Raw genomic sequence first — 22273 nt, forward strand, 5'->3', positions numbered from 1 at the left:
TTAGGGATTAGACCTCTGTTGGATTTCTCATAGCCAAAAATATTTTCCCAGTCTGTAGGTTCTCTTTCTAATTTTTTGGTGAAGTCTTTTGATGAGCATAAGTGTTTAATTTTAAAAAGTTCCTGGTTATCTAGCTTATCTTCTGGAGTTTGTGTGTTGTTAGTTATGGTTTGTATTCTGTTAATGCCATGTATTAGGGCCTCTAGCATTGATCCTGTTTTTTCTTCTATGATCTTTATAGTCTTTGGTTTTATATTTAGGTCTTTGATCCATTTTGAATTAGTTTTTGTGTAGGGTGTGTGGCATGGGTCCTGTTTCATTGTTTTGCAGGGCGGCATCCAGTTTTGGCAGCACCATTTGTTAAAAAGATTTCTTTTCCCCATTTGATGGACTTTGGGCCCTTGTTTAAGATCAGGTGACCATAGGTGGGTTTACATCTCGGTTCTCAATTCTGTTCCATTGATCAGTGTATCTGTCGTTGTATCAGGACCAGGCTGTTTTGACTACCATAGCTGTAGAGTAGGTTCTGAGGTCAGGTAGTATGAGTCCTCCTACTTTATTCTTCTTCTTCAGTAGCACTTTACTTATCTGGAACCTCTTCCCTTTCCATATAAAGTTAATGATTAGTTTTTCCATCTCTTTAAAGAATGCTGTTGGTATTTGGATCAGGATTGCATTGTATTTGTAAATTTCTTTGGGTAGAATTGACATTTTAACAACATTGAGTCTACTTATCCTTGAGCATCGTATATTTTCCCTGTTTTGTAGATCTCTTTTGGTTCTTGCAGTAGTGTTTTGTAGTTTTCTTTGTATAGGTCTTTTACATCCCTGGTTAGACTTATTCCTAAGTATTTTATTTTTTTAGGGGCTATTATAAATGGCATTGTTTTCCTGATTTCCTTTCATCATTCTCTTTATTAGTGTATAGGAATCCAACTGATTTTTGTATGTTTATCTTGTATCCTGCTGCTTGGCTGAACCTTTCTGTTAGTTCGAGTAGTTTTCTTGTGTAGTCTTTTGGGTTTTCTCTGCATAGTAGCATATCATCTGCACATAGAGACAGTTTTACTTCTTCATTACCATTGTGGATGGCCTTTATTTCTTTTTCTTGCCTTACTGCTCTGGCTAGAACTTCCAGCATAATGTTAAGAAGGAGTGGAGATAAAGGGCATCCTTGTCTTGTTCCTGTTCTCCAGGGGAATGTTTTCAGCCTCTCCCAATTAAGAATGATGTTGGCTGCTAGTGTTGTATCGATGCCCTTTATTATGTTGAGGAATTTCCCTTCTATACCTATTTTATTGAGAATTTTTTTTATCAGGAATGGGTGTTGGACTTTGTCGAATGCCTTTTCTGTGTCAATTGAGGTGACCGTGTGATTCTTTTATTTATGCGATGCATCACGTTGATTGATTTTCCAATGCTGAACCATCCTTGCATACCTGGTATGAATCCCACTTGGTCATGGTGTATTTTTTTTTGATAGGATGCTGAGTTTTATTGGCTAGAATTTTGTTGAGAATTTTTGCATTTATATTAATGAGAGATATTGGTCTGTAATTTTCTTTTTTGTGGCATCTTTGCCTGGTTTTGGTATCAGGGTTTTGCTGGCTTTATAGAATGAATTTGGAAGTATCCCTTCCTTTTCTACATTCTGAAATAGTTTGAGTAGTACTGGCGTAAGCTCTTCTCTGAATGTTTGGTAGAATTCTCCAGTGAAGCCATCTGGGCCAGGGTTTTTTTTTGTTGGGAGTTTTTTTCATAACACTCTGTTATGATCCCTTTTATTTCAGTTGGGTCTGTTGTTAGGTCCCCAACTTCATTTCTTATTTGGGTTATTTGAGTCCTCTCCTGTTTTTCTTTTGTCAGTTTGACCAGTGGTTTGTCAATCTTGTCGATCCTTTCAAAGAACCAACTTTTGGTTTTGTTGATTCTTTCTATTGTTTTTCTGTTCTCTCATTTATTTCTGCTTTGATCTTTATTATTTCCTTTCTTCTGGTGGCTGTGGGCTTCTTTTTCTGTTCTCTTTCTGTTTGTTCGAGTTGTGTGGCTAATGTTCTGACTTTGTCGCTTTCTTCTTTTCTGACGTGTGCATATATTGCTATAAATTGACCTCTGAGAACTGCCTTTGTTGTATCCCAAAGGTTTTGGTATGATGTGTTTTCATTCTCGTTTGACTCTACGAAGTTTTTGATTTCATCTGTTACCCAGTGATTTTTAAGCAGGGTGTTATTCAGTTTCTGTTTATTTGATTTTTTTCCTTGCCCTTCCTGTTGTTGTTTCTACTTTGATAGTGTTGTGATCAGAGAAGATCCTTTTACTATCTCAGTGTTTCGGATTTTGTTAAAGGTTGCTTTGTGGCCTAAGATGTGGTCTATTCTGGAAAATGTTCCATGTGTGTTGGAAAAGAATGTATGCTTTTCAGTCATTGGATGGAGTGTTATATATATGTGTGTGAGGTCAAGTTGAGTGATTGTAGCCTTTTGATCTTCTGTATCTTTGTTGAGTTTCTTTCTAGATGTTCTGTCCTTTACCAAGAGTGGTGTGTTGAAGTTTCCTACTATTATCGTGGAGACTTTCTCTTTTCAGTGCTGTTAGAGTTTGTTTTATGTGTTTTGGAGCCGTATCATTGGGTGTGTAGAAATTTATTATGGTTGTGTCTTCATGATGGATTGTCCTGTTAATCATTATATAATACCCTTATTTGTCTTTTATGGTGGATTTTGTTTTAAAGTCTATTTTATCTGAGAGTAGTATTGTTACTCTTGCTCTTTTTTGGTAGCTCTTTTCTTGATATTTTTTTTTCTGTCTTTTGTTTTTTAATAAATTTGTCTTTCTTTCAAAGGTATGTCTCTTGTTGACAGCATATTGACAGATCCTGTTTTTTTCCTTCATCCATTCTGTCACTGTCTGTCTCTTTATGGGTGTATTTAGGCCATTTACGTTCAGTGTAATTATTGATAGGTGTGAGTTTATTGTTTTCATTTTGTAGTGCTTTTTTTTTGTGGCGCTGATCTTTTCTTTGTTGCTCTTACTCTCCTGTACTGAATTCCTTTTGTCTGTGGATTTTTTTTTCTGTTTCTTTTGTTTTTGTAGATTTTGTGTTTACTGAGAATTAATGTTTTTCTTCTTTATTTTTGTTAACTTTCTTTGTTATTATCTTGAAGTTTACCCTTATCTTCCTAAGTTTAAACTAGTCCTTTATTACTTGGAATCGCCTTGCCTTCCTCTCCATGTGAAAGTTCTATACCTACACCATTTATTCCTTCTTTTATTGTTCTGACATTGTTGTTATTTATAGATTAACCTCTTTGGTTCCCTGTTGTGTGCTTAGAGTTCCAGGGTTGACGTTTGTCTTGGTTTTACTTAATTTTTCATGTCTTTGCTGTGGAGGGACGGTGTGGTGATTCTGTCCATAGTGCCATGTTGGCTCCACCTCCTTGGATCAGATTTTTAATGGTTAGTAGTTTGGCAATATTTATTACTGACAGTGCTCTTTTGAGAACTTCAAAATCCAGCTTTTTGTCCTCCTATAGTAATAAAAGTAATAAAGTTTCTTGTATTAGAATTTAGAGCATTTATTTTTTGAAATTCAAGGCACAATGGATTCTAGCTTGGCTTTTTCCAAAAACTTTGAGTCTAGTCAATTATCTTTAGAAATTTTTTCCTTAAAAGTCACTAAAATAAGCCAATTGTAGAACTTTTAAAAAAATAATACTTTATTTTTTAGAGCAGTTTTAGGTTTACAGAAAAATATTGAATAGAAATTACAGAGATTTCCCATGTACTCCCTCTCCCCCTGCCCACAATTTCCTCTATTATTGATACCTTGCATTGATATTTTATGTTTGTTAGAATTAAAAACACATCTCTGATGTATATGCCCTCCTAAGAAATTACGCTTACTGGTAGATTTGGATATAATGAGTAATCAGGACATTTATATTGTCTCTACTAGTGCTACCTTGGTGGTGCAACAGTTAAGAGTTTGGTTGGTAACCAAGAGGTTGGTGGTTCGAACCCACCCAGTGGCTCTGTAGGAGAAAGTCCTGGAAGTCTGCTCCCATAAACATTACAGCCTGGGAAACCCTTTGGGGCAGTTCTACTCTGTCACATGGGGTTGTTATGAGTTAAAAATTGACACGATGGCACCTAACAACAACAGGGCTTCTTAACCATGGCCTGGACTAATGCTTTTAGTTAGCGAATTTGAAGAAAGTTTATGTTTAGTAATAGATATAGTTGACAACCTGAGATGATGATAGTGGGTAGGGTGAAGGAGAGAGAGTAGATGCCCTACTTTTGATGGTTTAATTCTACACCCAGCTTCTGAAGGGGATATTTTCTTGCTTAAACTTATTCTCCACAGTTAGCTCCGAAAGTAACTGCCATACTTTGTTCTTTGCTGTTGATTTTGTCAATACTTAGTTATCCAATTCAGAGAATAGAATTTATTTTATATATTGAGCATTTCTCAGATACATTCTGTATGTGCTGAACTTCTCCCTGTCACAGACATGAAACAAGTATAAGAACATGTCTATTCTCTGGATACTTACAGTGTATTAGAAAGATCAAGTATAAGCACTTACCTTATACTGGTATGTATTTTTGGTTGTATGTGCCTTATCTCTGTCACTGAATATAAGCTCCTTGAGAATAAACATCTTTGTATTGACACAATGTATATCACAGTACCTCAAGTGTAGTATCTTTTATTATGATTTTTTAATTGAATGGAACAATAAAACAATGTAAAATTTCTTATAATTGAATACTCAAGTGAATGACATACCCACCAATTATTGTTAAATTTTAGAAGTAATGATGAACAGTGTGCACAGGATTTATTATGGAAGGCTTCGTGCAAGAAAAGGTAATTAAGTAGGTCCTTAAAGGATGGGTGGCGTAGTGATTAAGAGCCCGGCTGCTAACCAAAAAATCGGCAGTTTAAATCGACCAACCTCTCCTTGGAAACTCTATGGGGCAGTTCTACTCTGTCGTATAGGGTTGCTATGAGTCGGAATTGACTCAACAGCAATGAGTTTAAAGGATGGGTGAGAACTGAGCAAGGGGAAAGAGCATTTTAGCTGAGTGGTGTATTTGTAAGGCCACAAGAAGATCATGTTGATTGAAATAGAAGATTGGTATTGGCTTTTGGACAGAGAGAGAGGTAGATAAATAGGTGGTGGTGTTTTTGAGTGCCATTGAGTCATTTTCGACTCATAGTGACCCCATGTGACAGAATAGAACTGCCCTCCCTAGGGTTCTCCAAGCTATAATCTTTTTTTAAAATTTTTTTTATTGTACTTTAGGTGAAGGTTTACAGAACAAATATTTTCTCACTAAACAGTCAGTACACATGTAGTTCCATGACATTGGTTAACAACCCCACGACATGTCAACACTCTCCCTTCTTGACCTTGGAAGACCTTTTTTTTTGGTAAAAATAAACATAGCCAAAGGTAGACCATTCCAGAAATTTCTACATGTGCAATTCAGGGGCATCGATTACATTCTTCCAGTTGTGCTGCTATTCTCACTATCCTTCCAAATTATTCCATCACCATTATCTTCGACTCACTGGCCCCTAGGTTTCCCATCAAAACTTTCGAGTTGCTGTTGTCGATTTGATCTCTCATAGGTAATTCTTTTTTTTTTTTTTTTTTTTTAGATGAAGGTTTACAGAACAAATAGTTTATCATTAAACAGTTAGTACACATATTGCCCTATGACAATGGTTAACAACCCCCATGATGTGTCAACCTTCTCCCTTCTCAACTATGGCCAGCTGTCCTGTCCCCTCCTGCCTTTCCAGTCCCTGTCCCTGGACTGCTGTGCCCCACCAGTCCTGTTTTGTTTTATGGGGCTGTCTAGTCCCTGTCTGAATGGTGAACCTTGGGAGTGACTTCACCTCTGAGCTAAAAGGGTGTCCGGGGGCCATACTCTCGGGGTTTCTCTAGTCTGCCAGGGCAATAAATCTGGTCTTTTTTTGTGAGATAGAATTCTGTTCTACATCCTTCTCCAGCTCTGTCCAGGACCCTCCATTGTGATCCTGGTCAGAGTAGTCAGTGGTAGCCAGGCACCATCTAGCTGTACTGGACTCAGTCTGGTGGAGGCCATGGTAGCTGTGGTCCATTAGCCCTTTGGACTAATCTTTTCCTTGTATCCTGTTCTCTTCATTTTCCCTTGCTCCTGAAGGGCTAAGAGCAGTGGAGTATTTTAGATGGCTGCTCACAGGCTTTTAAGACCCCAGACACTACTCACCAAGGTAGAATGTAGAGCATTGTCTTTATAAACTGTGTTACGCCAATTGAGCTAGATGTTCCCTGAGACCATGGTCCCCACAGCCCTCCGTCCAGCAGAAATATTATTTATAGTTGTCCTCTTAACTGACAATTTTGTAACATCTGCCTTTGAGAATCTGTTGATTTAGAAAATATGTAATGATAAAGAAACTTTGGAAGGATACCTAAGTAACTAAGAATAGTGGTTTTCTGAGACAGGAGGAGGGAACATTGGAATAGGCAAATGGGAACAAGGGTAGGAGTGAAGCTTTTCACTGTATATCTTTATATTCTTGTTTTTTTAAACATGTAAAAGTATTATTTATTTAAATGTTAAAGAGCAATTTTTATAATTCCGGAATTTACTAATACTTTATTTTTTATTTTTTCCCATACAAAAATTTATACGTACATTGTTATGTGACCCTAATTGTTCTCTTTTCCACCCGATTCTCCATGTCCATTCAACCAGCTCCTAACCCTCTCTGCCTTCCCATCTTACCTCCAGAGAGAAGCTGCCTGTTTATAGTCTCTTGTATCTACTTGAGCTAAGAGGCACACTCCTCACGAGTATTACTTTATGTCTCCAAGGTATAATCTTTACAGAAGAAAATCTATCATGTCTTTCTCCCACAGAGCCACAGGCAGGTTCAAACTGCCAACCTTTCTATTCGCAGCTGAGTGCTTAACCATTTGCTCCACCAGGGCTCCTTGGATAAACAGGTAAGAACATAATATTTTGAAGGTCTTAAATGCTGGTTTGAAAAGTTTTCCCTTATTCTAGTTGACGCTAGAGAATCACTGAAGTTTTTGAGTTAGGAATTTTTATGGCAAAGTAGTAGTCTAAGCAGGTTTGTTCTTTTTTTTTTCTTTTTTCAGTGCTATGCATACTGTCTAGAGCAAAGTTTAAATATTTGTGAAGGGATGTATGAATGTATGAACTAGGTGATGTAAGCTTGTATAGAGCTGTGAGCAGTAGGAAATATCCATGGAATAAACACTTTGGAGGAAAAATTGAGATGCCTTGCTTTCTAAGAGTATAAAGGAAGTATGTAAGATCAGTGGTGACACCAGAGTTTCAGTATGGGTGATTAGGAAATAACAGTGCCATCCCTAGAAACAGGGAAGTCATCTAGGGGAAGAGGGGTGTGAGAAAAGGAACAGTGATGAGTATGTTTTTAGACTTCCTGAGTTTGACATTGAAACTCCTCGTACCTGAATGTTTAATTTGAATATCAGCTGTGTAGATGTCGTTCGAGCAGAAAAAATGGACTAATATATATGTGTGCGTGTGTACATGTTGTGCGCATGTACTCAAGAGTACACATTCTTAGACATACACAGTATACCTAGAGCTCATATGTGTGTTAGATTGTTGATACGCTAGTCTGCTTGTTTATATTAGCAGAACGATGAGGACTGATTCTCAGGATGAGCAGAGGAAAAAAAGGGAGTTAAAGAAAGAGACTGAAAAGGAACAAAGAGGTACAACTTACAAGCATGGATTTGCTAATGGGACTCTGTAATTTTTCTTATGTTTCACAATAATAGTAGTAATAACAACCATACTATTCATGTATCACTTATTGAATGCTTACCATATGCCAGACATCTTGCTAGGCATGCTATCTTTTTTTATCCTCACAACAAATCTGTGATGTCGATACTATTATATCTTCCTTAGGAGAACTTGTGGATATAAATCTAATTTTTCTGACTACAAGCCAAACGTTCTATCAATTACACTGAAGTTATGTGTGTTTAATTTCTCCAAGTCAAGGACTAGGTCTTTACACAGTTAATCCTTAGTTCTGCCTCTAATTAGCAGGTAGTGATTCGACAGTGTCTTAGTCATCTAGTGCTGCTATAACAGAAATACCACAAGTGGATGGCTTTAACAAAGAGAAGTTTATTCTCTCACAGTCCAGTAGGCTACAAGTCCAAATTCAGGACATCAACTCCAGGAGGAGGCTTTCTCTCTCTGTCGGCTCTGGAGGAAGGTCCTTGTGATGCATCAGTCTTCCCTTGGTCTGGGAGCATCTCAACGCAGGAACCTCAGGTCCAAAGGACCCGCTCTACTCCCAGCTCTTCTTTCTTGGTGGTGTGAGGTTCCCATGTGTCTCTGCTCACTTCTCTCTTTTATATCTCAAAAGAAGTTTGCTTAATACACTATCTAATCTTGTAGACCTCAGCAGTATAACTGCCACTAATCCATCTTATTACATCATAGTGATAGAGTTTACAACACATAAGGAAGTCACATCAGATTACAAAATGGTACACAGTCATACAATACTGGGAATTGTGCCCCGGCCAAGTTGACAGATATTTTGGTGGGACACAGTTCAATCCATGATAGACAGCATGTAAAAAAAATCAAACAAAAAAAAAAGTATGTACTTTGAATATGACTTCTTCTTCTTCTTTCCTATTTGGTTATTTATATTTATAGTGTAGTAAGAGATAAATCGTTTTTAATTGCATGTTGTGAATATTAATTTAAAAGAGAATATCAGTTCTTTTACTTAAATAATCATTCAGAAAGTGCTTTTCAAATACAGTCATGCACTGCATGATGTCCATTCCGGCAGTATCCAACTGCATATATGTCCATGGTCCCATAAGGTTATAATAGAGTTCAGAAATCCTGATGGTAGAACAGTATGTAGCGGATGTAACTGGATATGGTGAACACAACAGCTTCCTGCGCACAACATGTGTATCTCATGTCTCTTGTATACAAAGTGATTATGCTGCCAGGCGTATAATGATACAGTACATATAAAACCTATAACGCATATGTCTTGATAGTCATAATAAACACCTATGTTACTGCCTTATGTATGTACTATACTGTACTTTCTATTGTTATTTTATTGTGAACTTTCCCTGCTTGGAAACCCTGATGGTATAGTTGTTAAGAGCTATGGCTGCTAACCAAAAGGTCAGCAGTTCGAATCCACCAAGTGCTCCTTGGAAACCTTATGAGGCAGTTCTACTCTGTCCTGTAGGGCCCCATGAGTCATAATCGACTCAACAGCAATGGTTTTTTTTTTGTTGTTGTTTTTTACCCTCCTTACAAATAAAAAGTTTATAACAGTGTATGCTTTGACTCGATAGGCAGCAGAGCAGTATCCAGTCTTGTGTATCGCACATCTCTTGAGTGTTGTAGCATTCTCTCTCTGTTTAATTTTCTTTTGAAAATATTACCATGGCTCCCAAATGCAGCAAGTGATAGCAGCAGCAAGAGGCAAAGGAGAAGTATCAGTTTGGAAGTGAAACAAAAGGTATCCCATATAGCTTTGCTAAGTATATAATATGGTCTTCTACAATGTCCAAATCACATAACATCCTATTTCACAGAGCGTATCATGGATGATAAGCGACGCATGGCTGTAAACTTGTTTCAGAATCTTTTCTGATGCATTACTTAGAACATTTGTACTTTAGCAAGGAAGTAACAAGGGCCTGTCATTTTCTTTTATTTCAGGGGATATCATTTTCAACGCCCAATACCCAGAGCTGCCCCCAGATTTTATCTTTGGAGAGGACGCCGAATTCCTGCCAGACCCCTCAGCTCTGCATGTGAGTACCACAAGCTCTTTCGGGTGATCTTTATTTAGTACAAAGAAAACAAAATTGACTTTTCACAGTTGCTTAACAGATAAGTTTGCCAAACATGTGGATATTTTTCAACCCTCTTTTCTCTGTCCTGTGAAATAAGTACAACTCTTTACCTGCCAAAATAATTAAATGGGAGATTTTTTTTCGTTGCAGTTTTATTTCCAGACTGTTTTCTTTAATGAAAGTCTCTACCATGTTGATTGAAAGGTATTTTTCTTCAACCACATTAAAAACGTTTTCTTTGTTTCAATTTAATATTTCATGCCTGCAATCAATTTTCTAATGTTTACTAGCACTTCATCACAGGGCTTGTTAGGAGAGTGTTTCTTGGCTCTTTAAGAGGCTTTTTTTGTATAGAAATGAAAGTGGCAAATTTGGACTTGTATCAGCATTATTTCAGTATCGTGTATTATCGTAAGGATAAAGACCAGATTAAATGTTCTTTATTAAGCAACATTAAAAACTTTATATTGAAATAAAATGTTTCTGGAATTAAAGTAGGAATACTCACCACTGGGGGAAGGAGTGGTGGTACTTGTCAGAACACATGTGGTTTATATAAAAAGTATGTGTTTTGCAAGGTTGATGGAGAAAAAAAATGTGCCGTTTGCTTAAATAGTTCTGACTAGACAAAAATGTCTCTTTCCCTTCTAAAATTCAAGTTTGCTATTATGCCTTTGCTATAAGAGGTTTTATTGTTGTCCAAAGCTATGTTTCTAGTTTGTTTTTCTGGAATTTTTTTGTCTCCTTAAAGTTTTGTAATTAAATTTTTGGTCACTAACCTTGAAATCTTGTCTTTGTTTTTTGTCTTTTTTTTAAGGGAAGTGTTTAACAGGAGGTATTATCCCAAACCTAAAGAATTATCTTAAATTTTAGAATACAGATATAAAAATATTGTTGGTGAGAGTAGGATGGTTTGTTGTAAAGTTTCTAATACTTACACATAAGCCGTTACTTTGGTTGATCTTTTTGCTTTCACTTGTAAGTTAAATGTGACCCCTTCAGATGCTCAGTGTTATATTATTCACCCCATATTAAAATGGAGGGGGTTACCTGGAAGAAAACAGGGCAGAGGTACCACCACAGTCCTCTCATTGGACGGTAGCATATGCTAAATGCCGAAGGTGTGGTACGGGCTAAAGTGCCCCAGGAATTTCCTGAAGGAGGTCAAAAAAGGCTTTGTAGTGTAGGCTAGACTTAAGCTCATTCTTGAAAAATGGGACAAAAATGGAGAGTATGGCAGAGTATTTGAAGTAGGGTAAATGTCATAAGCAAATTTGCAGAAGGTATGATTTGTTTAATATATTGTAGAAGAAGGTACTGACAGGTTTGCTGAAATGTAAGTTAATGTATAAGAAAGGGCTAGAAAAGAAGGTTAGAAAGATAAATTGGGACAAGATTTTGGAGTTCATTGAATGCTAGGCTGAGAATCATTGAAAGAAATGATAGACTAATCTAATAGCAATATCATTAATATAATGGATTAAGGAGAGATTGAGGATCAGAATATAACTCAGACACTATTGAAAAAATCTAGGTGGAAGAGAAGGGGCTTTGAGCTAGAGTGATATACTATGAGGGAAAGGATAAGAAAGACATATTTAAAATGCTTTTTTGTTGTTGTTGTTGTTTGTTTGTTTATTTGGAATTGCTGTCAGAATTTGCAGTACATAGCTTCAGTATTGGCAAGTATTAAGTGAGTGTAGAAGTTAAAAGCTGGAAAGGACCTTAAGGTTCATTTTATTCCACTCCTTTATTTTAGTGCTAAAGAAATTGACCTAGATTTATAGAATTCTGTATCAGAGCTGATAAGTCAACTTTTTTGATGTTTAGTCTCTTAGTGAATTTATCACAAATGTTTTTGAGAAATTAGCTGAAAAAGAACAGTCAAAAAGAAAGAAAGCATTAGATCTGTGAGAAAGATTGCAAATCTAGGGTAATACTCCCTCTCCTGTGATACTTTATCTAAGACCTCAGGTAGGCTACCTGGGGCTTCTTCTTAGGCTAGACAAGCCTAGCGAAGCAATCAGGGTGAAGGCTGCACTAGGCTGGGTGATGTCCAGACAGCCTTGGAGGTTGCCTTTGATGTTCATTGTCATCTGATATCCCATCTGGCTGAAAACATTAGGACAGGATAAACTACAGACCTTGCCCTATAGCAGACATTTCCCGAGCCTGGCTTGCCTCTGAAGGACTTTTCACTCAACTGTTGGCAGGTTACGGTTTAATTTTTGTATTCAGTTCAGGCTTTTTTTCCTCTTCCTGAAGTGCTCAGAGTGCCGTCTTTAATAACCTGACTAGTCTACATGTGGTCCTGAATGAAGGGAATTACATATCTCATCAACCATGGAGTGGACAGCAGAAAGCCTAGACTTCTTGGACATTTCCACTGAAGTACTCCTAATTGCAGAGTAGAATAAATATATATACCATGCACCCTTGAAATCTGAGAGTGTAGTCCAAAGCAATTCCTGTGGCAAAAAAAGCATTTCTTTGAAGTTTCTGAGTTTTATCTTAAAAATCATGAAAGTTTGTATTTGATTTTACAATTACCTATATTTTTAATATAAGAATATATTAAATTATAAATATTTGAGAAAAAATGGACTCTTCAATATATCCTAGTTTGAGAAATATGGCTTTAGAAGATATATGTGATTTTTAATTTATTCAGTGTATTTAAACCTGCTTTTTTTTTTTTTTAATTGAAGTAGCTTAAATAAAGAATACATATAAGGTTAATAGAAATATGTGAGATGCTCTAATTCGCCACATGATGCCACCTCTTTCTTTTTTAAAAAAATTATTTTCCCATACAAAAATTTATACATACATTATGTGACTCTAATTGCTGTCCCCACACTGTGACAGCACACTCCTCCCCTCCACCCCCAATTCCCTGTGTCCATTCAACCAGCTCCCAACCCTTTCTGCCTTCCCATCTCACCTCCAGACAGAAGCTGCCCATTTAGTCTCTTGTATCTACTTGAGCTAAGAGGCACACTCCTCATGAGTGTCACTTTATGTCCCACAGTCCAGTCCAATCCCTGTCTGAAGAGTTGGCCTTGGAAATTGTTTTAGTTCTGGGCTGATAGAGAATCCAGGGGCCGTCCTTTCCGGGCTTCTTCCAGTCTCAGTCAGACCATTAAGTCTGGTATGCTTACTAGAATTTGAGTTCTGTACCCCACCTTTCTTCCGCTCTATCCGGGACTCTCTGTTGTGATCCCTGTCAGGGCAGTCATTGGTGGTAGCTGGGCACCATCTAGTTCTTCTGGTCTCAGGCTGATGAAGTCTCTGGTTTATGTGGCCCTTTCTGTCTCTTGGGCTAATACTTTCCTTGTGTCTTTGGTGTTCTTCATGCTCCTTTACTCCAGCTGGTTGGGACGAATTGATGGTGATGCCACCTCTTTCTAAACTCAGACTCTTCTCATCCAGGGAGGTGAGTTCCATTATGAAACTTGAGATTCTCAGATGAATGGGAAATACTAGACAGACACCAGATCTAGAGATAGGTATGCCGTAGATATCAGAGAGCCATAAAATCATTTGAGTTAGGACCTTAGCAGCCCAGTGGTTCCCAATTCTGTCTGTGTCTTGGAATCATTTGGGAAGCCTGTTAAAATACAGATTTCTGGACTCCACTGGACTTACTGAATTAGAATGTTCAGGGAGCCCAAGAATCTTAAATTCCCTGGGGGATTCCCTAGTGGTCCAGTTGTTCAGTATTCGGCTGCTATCCGAAAGGTTGGCAGTCCAAATCCACCAGCTGCTCCTTGGAAACCCTATAGGGCAGTTCTGCTCTGTCCTGTAGGGTCACTCTGCGTCGGAATTGACTCAACAGCAGTGGGTTTGGTTTTCATTTGGCTGAGCTGCCATTGGGAACCACTGATTGAGTCCATCTTTTATAGTAACAGTCCCAACAGAAGGCCATTTTGCCTTTGCTTAGCATTATGTCCAGTGAGGTATCATTTTCAGTTTGGGGGACAGCTCTAATTTTTTGTAATGAGATCTTTATTGAGATATAATACACATAACACACAATGCACCTATTTAGTGGTTTTTAGTATGATCACAGAGTTGTGCAGCCATCACCACAATCAGTTTTTCAAAGTTTTCATCACACCAAAAAGAGATCCCAAACCCATTAACAATCACTCCTTTACCACATCCCCACCCCCGGCAATCGCTAATCGACATTCTGTCTTTGTGCCTAGTCTATTTGCCTAGTCTGGATGTTACATACAAATGGAATCATATAATATGTGGTCTTTTGTGACTGGCTGGCTTCTTTCCCTTAACATAATGTTTTCAGTGTTGCATGTATCAATACTTCATTTTCTTTTATTGCTGAATAATATTCTATTATATTCATATACCACATTTTATTTATCCATTCATCAGTTGATAGACATTTGGGTTATTTCCACTTTTTGGCTATTATAAATAATGCTACTGTCAACATTCATTTACAAGTTTTTATATGCACATATTTTCATTTCTCTTAGTATATAATTAGGAGTGGAATCGTAGTGTCAAATGGTAACTCTGTATTTAACTTTTTGAGGAATCTCTAGACTGTTTTCTCTAGCAGCTGTACTATTTTACATTCCCACCAGCAGTATATGAGGGTTTTAATTTCTCCACATCCTTGCCAACAATTGTTATTGTCTTTTTTTTTTTGTTATACTCAACCTAGTGGGTGTGAGGTGTCCCTGGGTCATGCAAATGGTTAACATTTCACCTGCGACTGAAAGGTTGGAGGTTTGAGTCCACCCAGAGATGCATCAGAAGAAAGGCCTGGTGATCTACTTCTGAAAAATCAGCCATTGAAAACTCTATGGAGCACAGTTCTACTCTGACACACATGGGGTTGCCATGAATTGGAACTGACTTGATGGAAATTTTTCTTTTTTAAATGAATGTGAAATGTTATATCATTGTGGGTTTTGATTTGCATTTCCCTAATGGTTAATGAGGAGCCCTGGTGGCCAGTGGTTAAGAGCTCAGCTGCTAACCAAAACGTTGGCAGTTCAAATCCACCAGCCGCTCCTTGGAAGCCCCATGGGGCAGTGCTTCTCTGTCCTGTAGGGTCGCTATGAGTCGGAATCAACTCAATGGCAATGGGTTTGGTTGTTTTTGTTTTTTTTTTTCCAATGGCTAATTATGTGTTGGAAACCCTCGTGGTGTAGTGGTTAAGAGCTACTGCTGCTAACAAAAAGGTTGGCAGTTCGAATCCACCAGGTGCTCCTTGGAAACTCTATGGGGCAATTCTGCTCTGTCCTATAGTGTTGCTATGAGTTGTAATCAACTTGACGGCAATGGGTGTTGTTTTTTTTGGTTTAGTGATGTTTTGAGCATCTTTTCATGTGCTTATTGTCCATTCGTATATCTGCTTCAGAGAAACATCTATTCAGATTCTTTGCCTATTTTAAAATTAGGTTATATGTCTTTGTATTGTTGAGTTGTAAGGATTCTTTATATATTCTGGATACAAGTCCTTTATCAGATATATGACATACAAATATTTTTTCCTGTTCTGTAGGTTGTCTTTTCACTTTCTTTATAAATTTTTTAATTTTGATAAAGTTGAAGTTTTATCTGTTTTTTCTTTCGTTGGTTGTGCTTTTAGTTTTGTACCTAGGAAACCATTGCCTAATTTAAGGTCTCAAATATTTATATCAATATTTTCTTCTAAAATTTTTATAGTTTTAACTCTTACATTTAGGTGTTTGATCTATTTGGAGTTAATTTTGTATATGTTGTGGAGTTAGGAACCCAACTTCATTCTTTTGCAAGTAGATATCCAGTTGGTCCACCACCATTTATTGAAAAGACTATTCTCATTTGATTGTCTTGGCATTCTTGTTGAAACTCAGTTGACCATAAATATGAGGGTTTATGTCTGGACTCTCTTATTTGTTTCATTATCTGTATGTTTATTCTTATGCCAGTACATGCTGTCTTGATTACGGTGACTTTGTAGTAAGTTTTGTAATTGGGAAGTGTGAGTCCTCCAACTTTTTTATTTTTCAAGATTGCTTTGGCTTTTCTGGGTCCTTTGCATTTCTGTATGAATTTTAGTATCAGTTTATCATTTTCTGCCAAGGAGCCAGATGGGATTTTGATAGGGATTGCACTGAATGTATAGACTATCACCTTCTTAATAATATTAAGTCTTCTGATCCAGGAACATGAATGTCTGTCCATTTTTAAAGGCCTTTAAATTCTTTCAACAATGTTTTATAGTTTTCAGACTATAAGTTTTACACTTTTGTTAAATTTATTCCTAAGTATTGTTTTTCATGCTATTTTAATTAGAATTGTTTCATAATTCCATTTTCAGTTTGACATTGTCATATAGAAATATAATTGATTGTTGTATATTGATTTTATATCCTCCAACCTTGTATCTCAGATTTTTAATATAAAATGTTTTCTTACTGTTGAGCAAAAATCTCTTTACAGATTTATGGTCTTTATCTTTTTCTCCTTTTTTGAGGTCAGTCAGTTGGGTAAGGAAACTGGATGAAATCCTATTTCGATAATTGAAATGTGATTATAAAATAGTGACATTACTTTTTCCTTTTTTTGCATTCTTTCTCTTTAATAATATTGTATTGTATTTTAGATGAAAGTTTACACAGCAAATTAGATTCCCCTTTAACAATTTTTAAACAATTTGTTCTGTGCCATTGGTTGCAATTTTTACAATGTGTCACCATTCTCATTATTTCCATTCTGTTTGTTCTGTTTCCATTGATCTAGCTTCCCTTCCCCTCCTTGCCTTTTCGTCTTTGCTTTTGGATAAATGGTAACCATTTGGTCTCATATAGTTCATTGTTTAAGGGAGAACGTTACTCACGGGTGATACTGTTTATTTTATAAACCAACCTATTAATTGGCTGGAAGATGACCTGTAGAAATAGCTTCAATTCCACGTTCAAAGGGTATCTTTGGCCTATAATCTCAGGGGTTCCTTTAGTCTCTATAGGTCCAGTAGGTCTGGCCTTTTATTAGGAATTTGGGTTTTGTTCTACATTTTTCTTACATTGCTTCTCCTTTGGTTTGCTAAACTGAACTTAAAGCAGTTCCCAAGGTTGAAATGGAAGCCAAAAGTGAAATAAGCTTATTGTATTACAAGCACTATTTATAAATTGTTGTCTTCCAAGGCACCTCTAGATGGGTTCGAACTGCGTACCTTTTAGCTAATAATCGAGTACCTAACTGTTTACGTCACCTAGGGACTCCTTGTTATCAGAGGAAACTGGAAAATAAGCAGGTATGAAGGGTAGGCTTCTAGGTTCTGTGAACAAGCATCAGTGAAGAGCAGACAGCCTTTAAACTATCACTGGATGGCTCATAACTAACTTAATGGTTTCATCTTGTAAGTTAGGAATCTGCTCTCAGTTTTTTCTCTTTTCCATTTAATTTGTAATTTAATTTAGAATCAGATCACAAATATGAGAATTTGAGAAGATTCAAAAGTTCCTATCTGCAAAGATATTGGGTCTCCCACGGGAGCTTACTGTTGTCCATGCCCATGCTATAAACAAACAAACAAAAAACCAAACCCGTTGCCGTCGAGTCAATTCCAACTCATAGTAACCCAATAGGACAGAGTAGAACTGCCCCATATGGTTTCCAAGGAGCGGCTGGTGGATTTGAAGTGCCAACCTTTTTGGTCAGCAGCCAAGTTCTCCATGCTATAGGAGGTTTATTTGCCACTGCACAAGATTACTAGCTCGGCTCTTAAATTTCTCCAAAACAGTGTTCACCGTGTCTACCTACAAATCATTTAGAAAGTTCATGGTTCTTTCTCTAATCTGTAGTGTTGACAAGTCTTCAAACTTCATTATGTATCCAAATCACCTGGGGATCTTAAAATGCAGATTCTTATTCAGCAGGTCTGGAATGGGGCATAACAATCTCCCAGGTGCTGCCACCGTTGTTGCCCATAGACCATAGTCTGTATAGCAAGGGTGTAAACTACTCACCATAAGTACTGGAGAGAATTTGTGTTTTTAACAAGAATTGTGTATTTTAGCACAGTTTAACACAAATTTAGCCAGAGTTTATCTAACAAGATCTGACATTTGTTAAAAGCTCATGTATACTATTTTATTTGAGAAAAGATAGTGTAATTTAAAAAACTTTTTCCAGTTTCACTAAGGTGGACCAATACAAATCAAAGTGCCTACCCAGTATTACTTAATTCATCTGAGAGTTGTCTTTTCTAAGTAGTGATTTAACGTGTTTGCCCTTACTTTTGCTGATCTGTATAAGAACTTTCAAGTTGAAAAGAATGCAATATCTTTTACATGATCATGGTTAGAAAAAATCATTTTCTACCATATTACTGAATATGCTAATTTGTATAAGGACCCAAAAATAAAATTCTGCTTATGTTTAATTCCAAGAAAAAATTTTCCTGTGCAGATGAACTTGTATGCTTTCTATTGTCAGAGAATAAACACAGTACAACTCACACTGGCCTTTTTACTCAGGAAAGCTGAGGGTCAGATGGATTGCTCAAGTGCTGTAATCCTTCATTTAATGAGATTAGAAATGTCTACTCCCTCTTTTTCCTTTAATGAATTTTTAGTTTTATCTTTAAAAGTCATGTCTTACAATGCATTTTAATTTGAAAAGTACCTTCATTTTATAATTAGGCATTTATTAAATTTAAAATAAATTGAATAGGACTGTAGGAAAATTTGATGGGACTATGTTATTCTGAGTATGGGAGTATAAAGGACTTTTATCATTTTTCTTTTTATTTCAGATTATATCTTTACCTTTCTTTGCATATTATATATTTTCTTGGAAAGTTACATGAACAATCACTTTATATTTAAAATAATTTTTCCTATTCATTTAAATCATAATTTATTTTTACAGAAAAAAATCTGTGCTTAATATAATTAAATTAGCACATTAGAATGCCAGTATATCTTCACAGTGTTTTTTGCCTTAATCGATATGGATTCGTAACTTGTTTAATTTTCTTTTTGTAATTCCTAATAGAACTCAGTAAGATCAGTTCATGTACTTTGTTGTATTCTCTCTAGTTCTGTACAAGCCCACATAGCCACACCCACTTCCAGCCTCTATCCACCATGGCCCTGGAAGTTCTGTATCGCTTCATAGGATTTCAATTCAATTTAATTAAGTGTACCTTTCACTATTCTGGGAAACCCTGGTGGCGTAGTGGTTAAGAGCTATGGCTGCTAACCAAAAGGTCGGCAGTTCGAATCCACCAGGCACTCCTGGGAAACCCTGTGGCAGAGTTCTGCTCTGTCCTATAGGGTCGCTATGAGTCCGAATCGACTGAATGGCAGTGGGGTTTTGGTTTTCACTATTCTGGAGTCCTGGTGGCACGGTGGTTAAGAGTTGTGGCAGCTAACCAAAAAGACGGCAGTTCGAATGCACCAGCCGCTCCTTGGAAACCTTATGAGGCAGTTCTACTCTGTCCTATAGGGTCGCTATGAGTCGGAATCAACTCAACGACAATTGGTTTGGTTTTGGTTTTTCACTATTCTAGAAATACTAGGTACCACTCTCCAGCAAACAGTAAATTTAAATAACTTATTATTCCAAGATGTGCAATTGTAGATTTCTTTTGGGTTTATATAAACTAATGGATGATGGTGCCTAATGAGTTAAGTGATGTAAGAGTTTTAGATATATCCCTAACCTTTTGAGTAATCTTCTGTTGAAATTTGGTGTATGTTCCAATTTCTTATCTTTTGATACTTTTCTCTGTTGATTTCTAAGCGATTACCAAGAGAGATTTTATGATCACATATGCAGGTTATTTTTTAATATCTTGTGGTAGAATTCACAGGAGTCAGGGTACTTCAATTTATTTAGTTTGTTTTGTTTACCTCATTATGTAACTTAGGCCTCAAATATTTTTCTTTTGTTCTTTTTTATTTTGAAAGTAATTACTTTTAATTGAGAATGTGAGTAATAGCTAAGTAGTTCTCATTCTCCTTTCCAAAGTATATCTTTAAAATGTCTTTATTTTGTATTTAGTGCTTTTCAAATGTTTAAGCTTATTTTGGTTTCTGACACAAATTTATATCCTGGTGCCACTATTTTATATTTACTTTAGTCATATCCCCCTCCTTCCATATGTTAAATATATCTTTAAACAGTTTTTGAGGTTTTCATGGAGTTCCTTTTGTGGATACATTGGTTTAGCTAATTGATTTTCTTTTTGCTTCTTCTTTGTGATTGCTGGAGATGGCCAGATGTATTTAGTTAAAGTGCCCTTTGCTTTATCCATCTCGAATTCATTCTTTATACTCTATGGCATGTGTCTTACACGTCACTATGAACTGTTTTCTCTGAATTAAAAAAATTAGTTTCTTCTACTACTGAAGTGTATACTATATGTTAAATTAATTAGATCATCAAACTCATTTTTTCTCTCACAGATAATATGTGAGGTATAGAAGTATGGTGCCAAAACTAATGGTGCCTGTTACTATAGTGTAGGATAATAGAAAGCACACTGGAGTGAAAGTCAGGAGATCTTCCAGTCCACAGTTCACATATGGTCAGAGGTGAGTGACTTAGCTTTTCTAAGTAAGTACTTTTAGTAAGGGGAAAACACTTCAGTTTTATCTCTTGATAGTGTTAATATTATTGATAAATATCACTTTCTTGAAAATTAATTCTAAAATATTATTTTGGTGAGCAGCACCTTCTTTTTGTTACATGCGCTAGAAAATTTTTTGACGTGCTAGAAAATAAACGTTTGTATGCTGTTGTTGGATGCTGTTGTTGTTATGTGTCGTTGAGTCATTTTTGTTGAGTGTAGTGTTCTGTAAATGTCATGTAGGTCAAGATGGCTAATAGTGTTGTTGAGATGTTCTATATCCTTACTGATTTTTTTTGTTTGTATGTGTCCACTCCTATAAGTTACTGAGAGAGTGATGTTGAAATCTACAAATATAATTGGGATTTATCTATTTTTTTCCTTTCATTCTGTCAGGATTTTCTTCTTGTATTATGAAGCTCTCTAGTTAGGTGTATGTACATTTAGGATTTTTATGTCTTTCTAATGAATTGATCCTTTTATCAGTATGAAATGTCTCTCTCTTTTGTTTCATTCAAAAATTTTATGCCCAAATTGCTTTGTGACATTAGTTGCAATCCCCACAATGTGTCAGCAGTCTCCTCCTTTCCCTTTCCACCTTGGGTTCTTCGTGTTCGTTCGTCCAGTTTTCCTGTCTCTTCCTGCCTTCATATCTTTGGTTTTGGGCAGGTGTTGCCCATTTGATCTCTTATGCTTGATTGAACTAAGAAAAGCATGTACCTGATGTGCATTATTGTTTGTTTTATAGGCCTGTCTAATCTTTGGCTGAAAGGTGTTACTTCGGGAGTGGGTTCAGCTCTGAGTTAGCAGGGTATCTGGGGGCCATAGTATCGGGGGTTCCTCCAGTCTCTGTCAGACTGGCAAGTCTGGTCTTTTTCTTTTTTTTTTTTTTTTTTTATTGCTGTAGTTTAAATGTTTACATTTCAAGTTAGTCTCCCATACAAAAATTTATACATACATTGTTATGTGACCCTAATTGCTCTCCCTGTACTGTGACAGCACAGTCCTCCTGTCCATACCTGATTCCCCCATGTCCATTCAACCAGCTCCTAACCCTCTCTGCCTTCCCATCTCACCTCTGGACTGAAGCTGCCCATTTAGTCTCTCGTATCTACTTGAGCTAAGAGACACACTCCTCACAAATATCACTTTATGTCCCACAGTGCAGTCCAATCCCTGTCTGAAGAGTGGGCCTCGGAAATTGTTTTAGTTCTGGGCTGATAGAGAATCCGGGGGCCATGCTTCCTGGGCTTCCTCCAGTCTCAGTCAGACTATTAAGTCTGGTATTCTTACTAGAATTTGAGTTCTGCACCCCACCTTTCTCCTGCTGCATCAGGAATTCTGTGTTGTATTCCCTGTCAGGGCGGTTATTGGTGGTAGCTGGGCACCATCTAGTTCTTCTGGTCTCAGGATGATGAAGTCTCTGGTTTATGTGGCCCTTTCTGCCTCTTGGGCTAATACTTTCCATGTGTCTTTGGTGTTCTTCATTCTCCTTTACTCCAGGTGATTGGGACCAATTGACGTATCTTAGATGGCTGCTTGCAAGCTTTTAAGACCCCAGACAACACTCACCAAAGTAGGATGCAGAACATTTTCTTCATAAGCTTTGTTATGCCAGTTGACCTAGATGTCGTCTCAAAGCATGGCCCCAGACCCCTACCACTGCTACTCTGTCTCTCAAAGTGTTTGATTGTATTCAGGAAACTTCTTAGCTTTGGTTTAGTCCAGTTGTGCTGACTTTCCCTGTAGTGTGTGCTGTCCT

General features: G+C 36.9%; 1 protein-coding gene across 3 annotated transcripts in view; it reads left to right on the forward strand.

Annotated features, from left to right (window-relative positions):
- BABAM2 (BRISC and BRCA1 A complex member 2) overlaps window positions 1-22273 on the forward strand; it is a 645299-nt gene that overhangs the window by 143440 nt on the left and 479586 nt on the right. For all 3 annotated transcript variants that reach the window (XM_004377641.1, XM_023732449.1, XM_023732450.1), the window contains exon 4: window positions 9775-9869. In XM_004377641.1, the coding sequence (XP_004377698.1) occupies window positions 9775-9869 (95 nt within the window). The remainder of the gene's footprint in view (window positions 1-9774; window positions 9870-22273) is intronic.

This window comes from Trichechus manatus, unplaced genomic scaffold (genome assembly GCF_000243295.1).
Source record: "Trichechus manatus latirostris isolate Lorelei unplaced genomic scaffold, TriManLat1.0 scaffold00052, whole genome shotgun sequence".
Taxonomy (NCBI): Eukaryota; Metazoa; Chordata; class Mammalia; order Sirenia; family Trichechidae; genus Trichechus; species Trichechus manatus.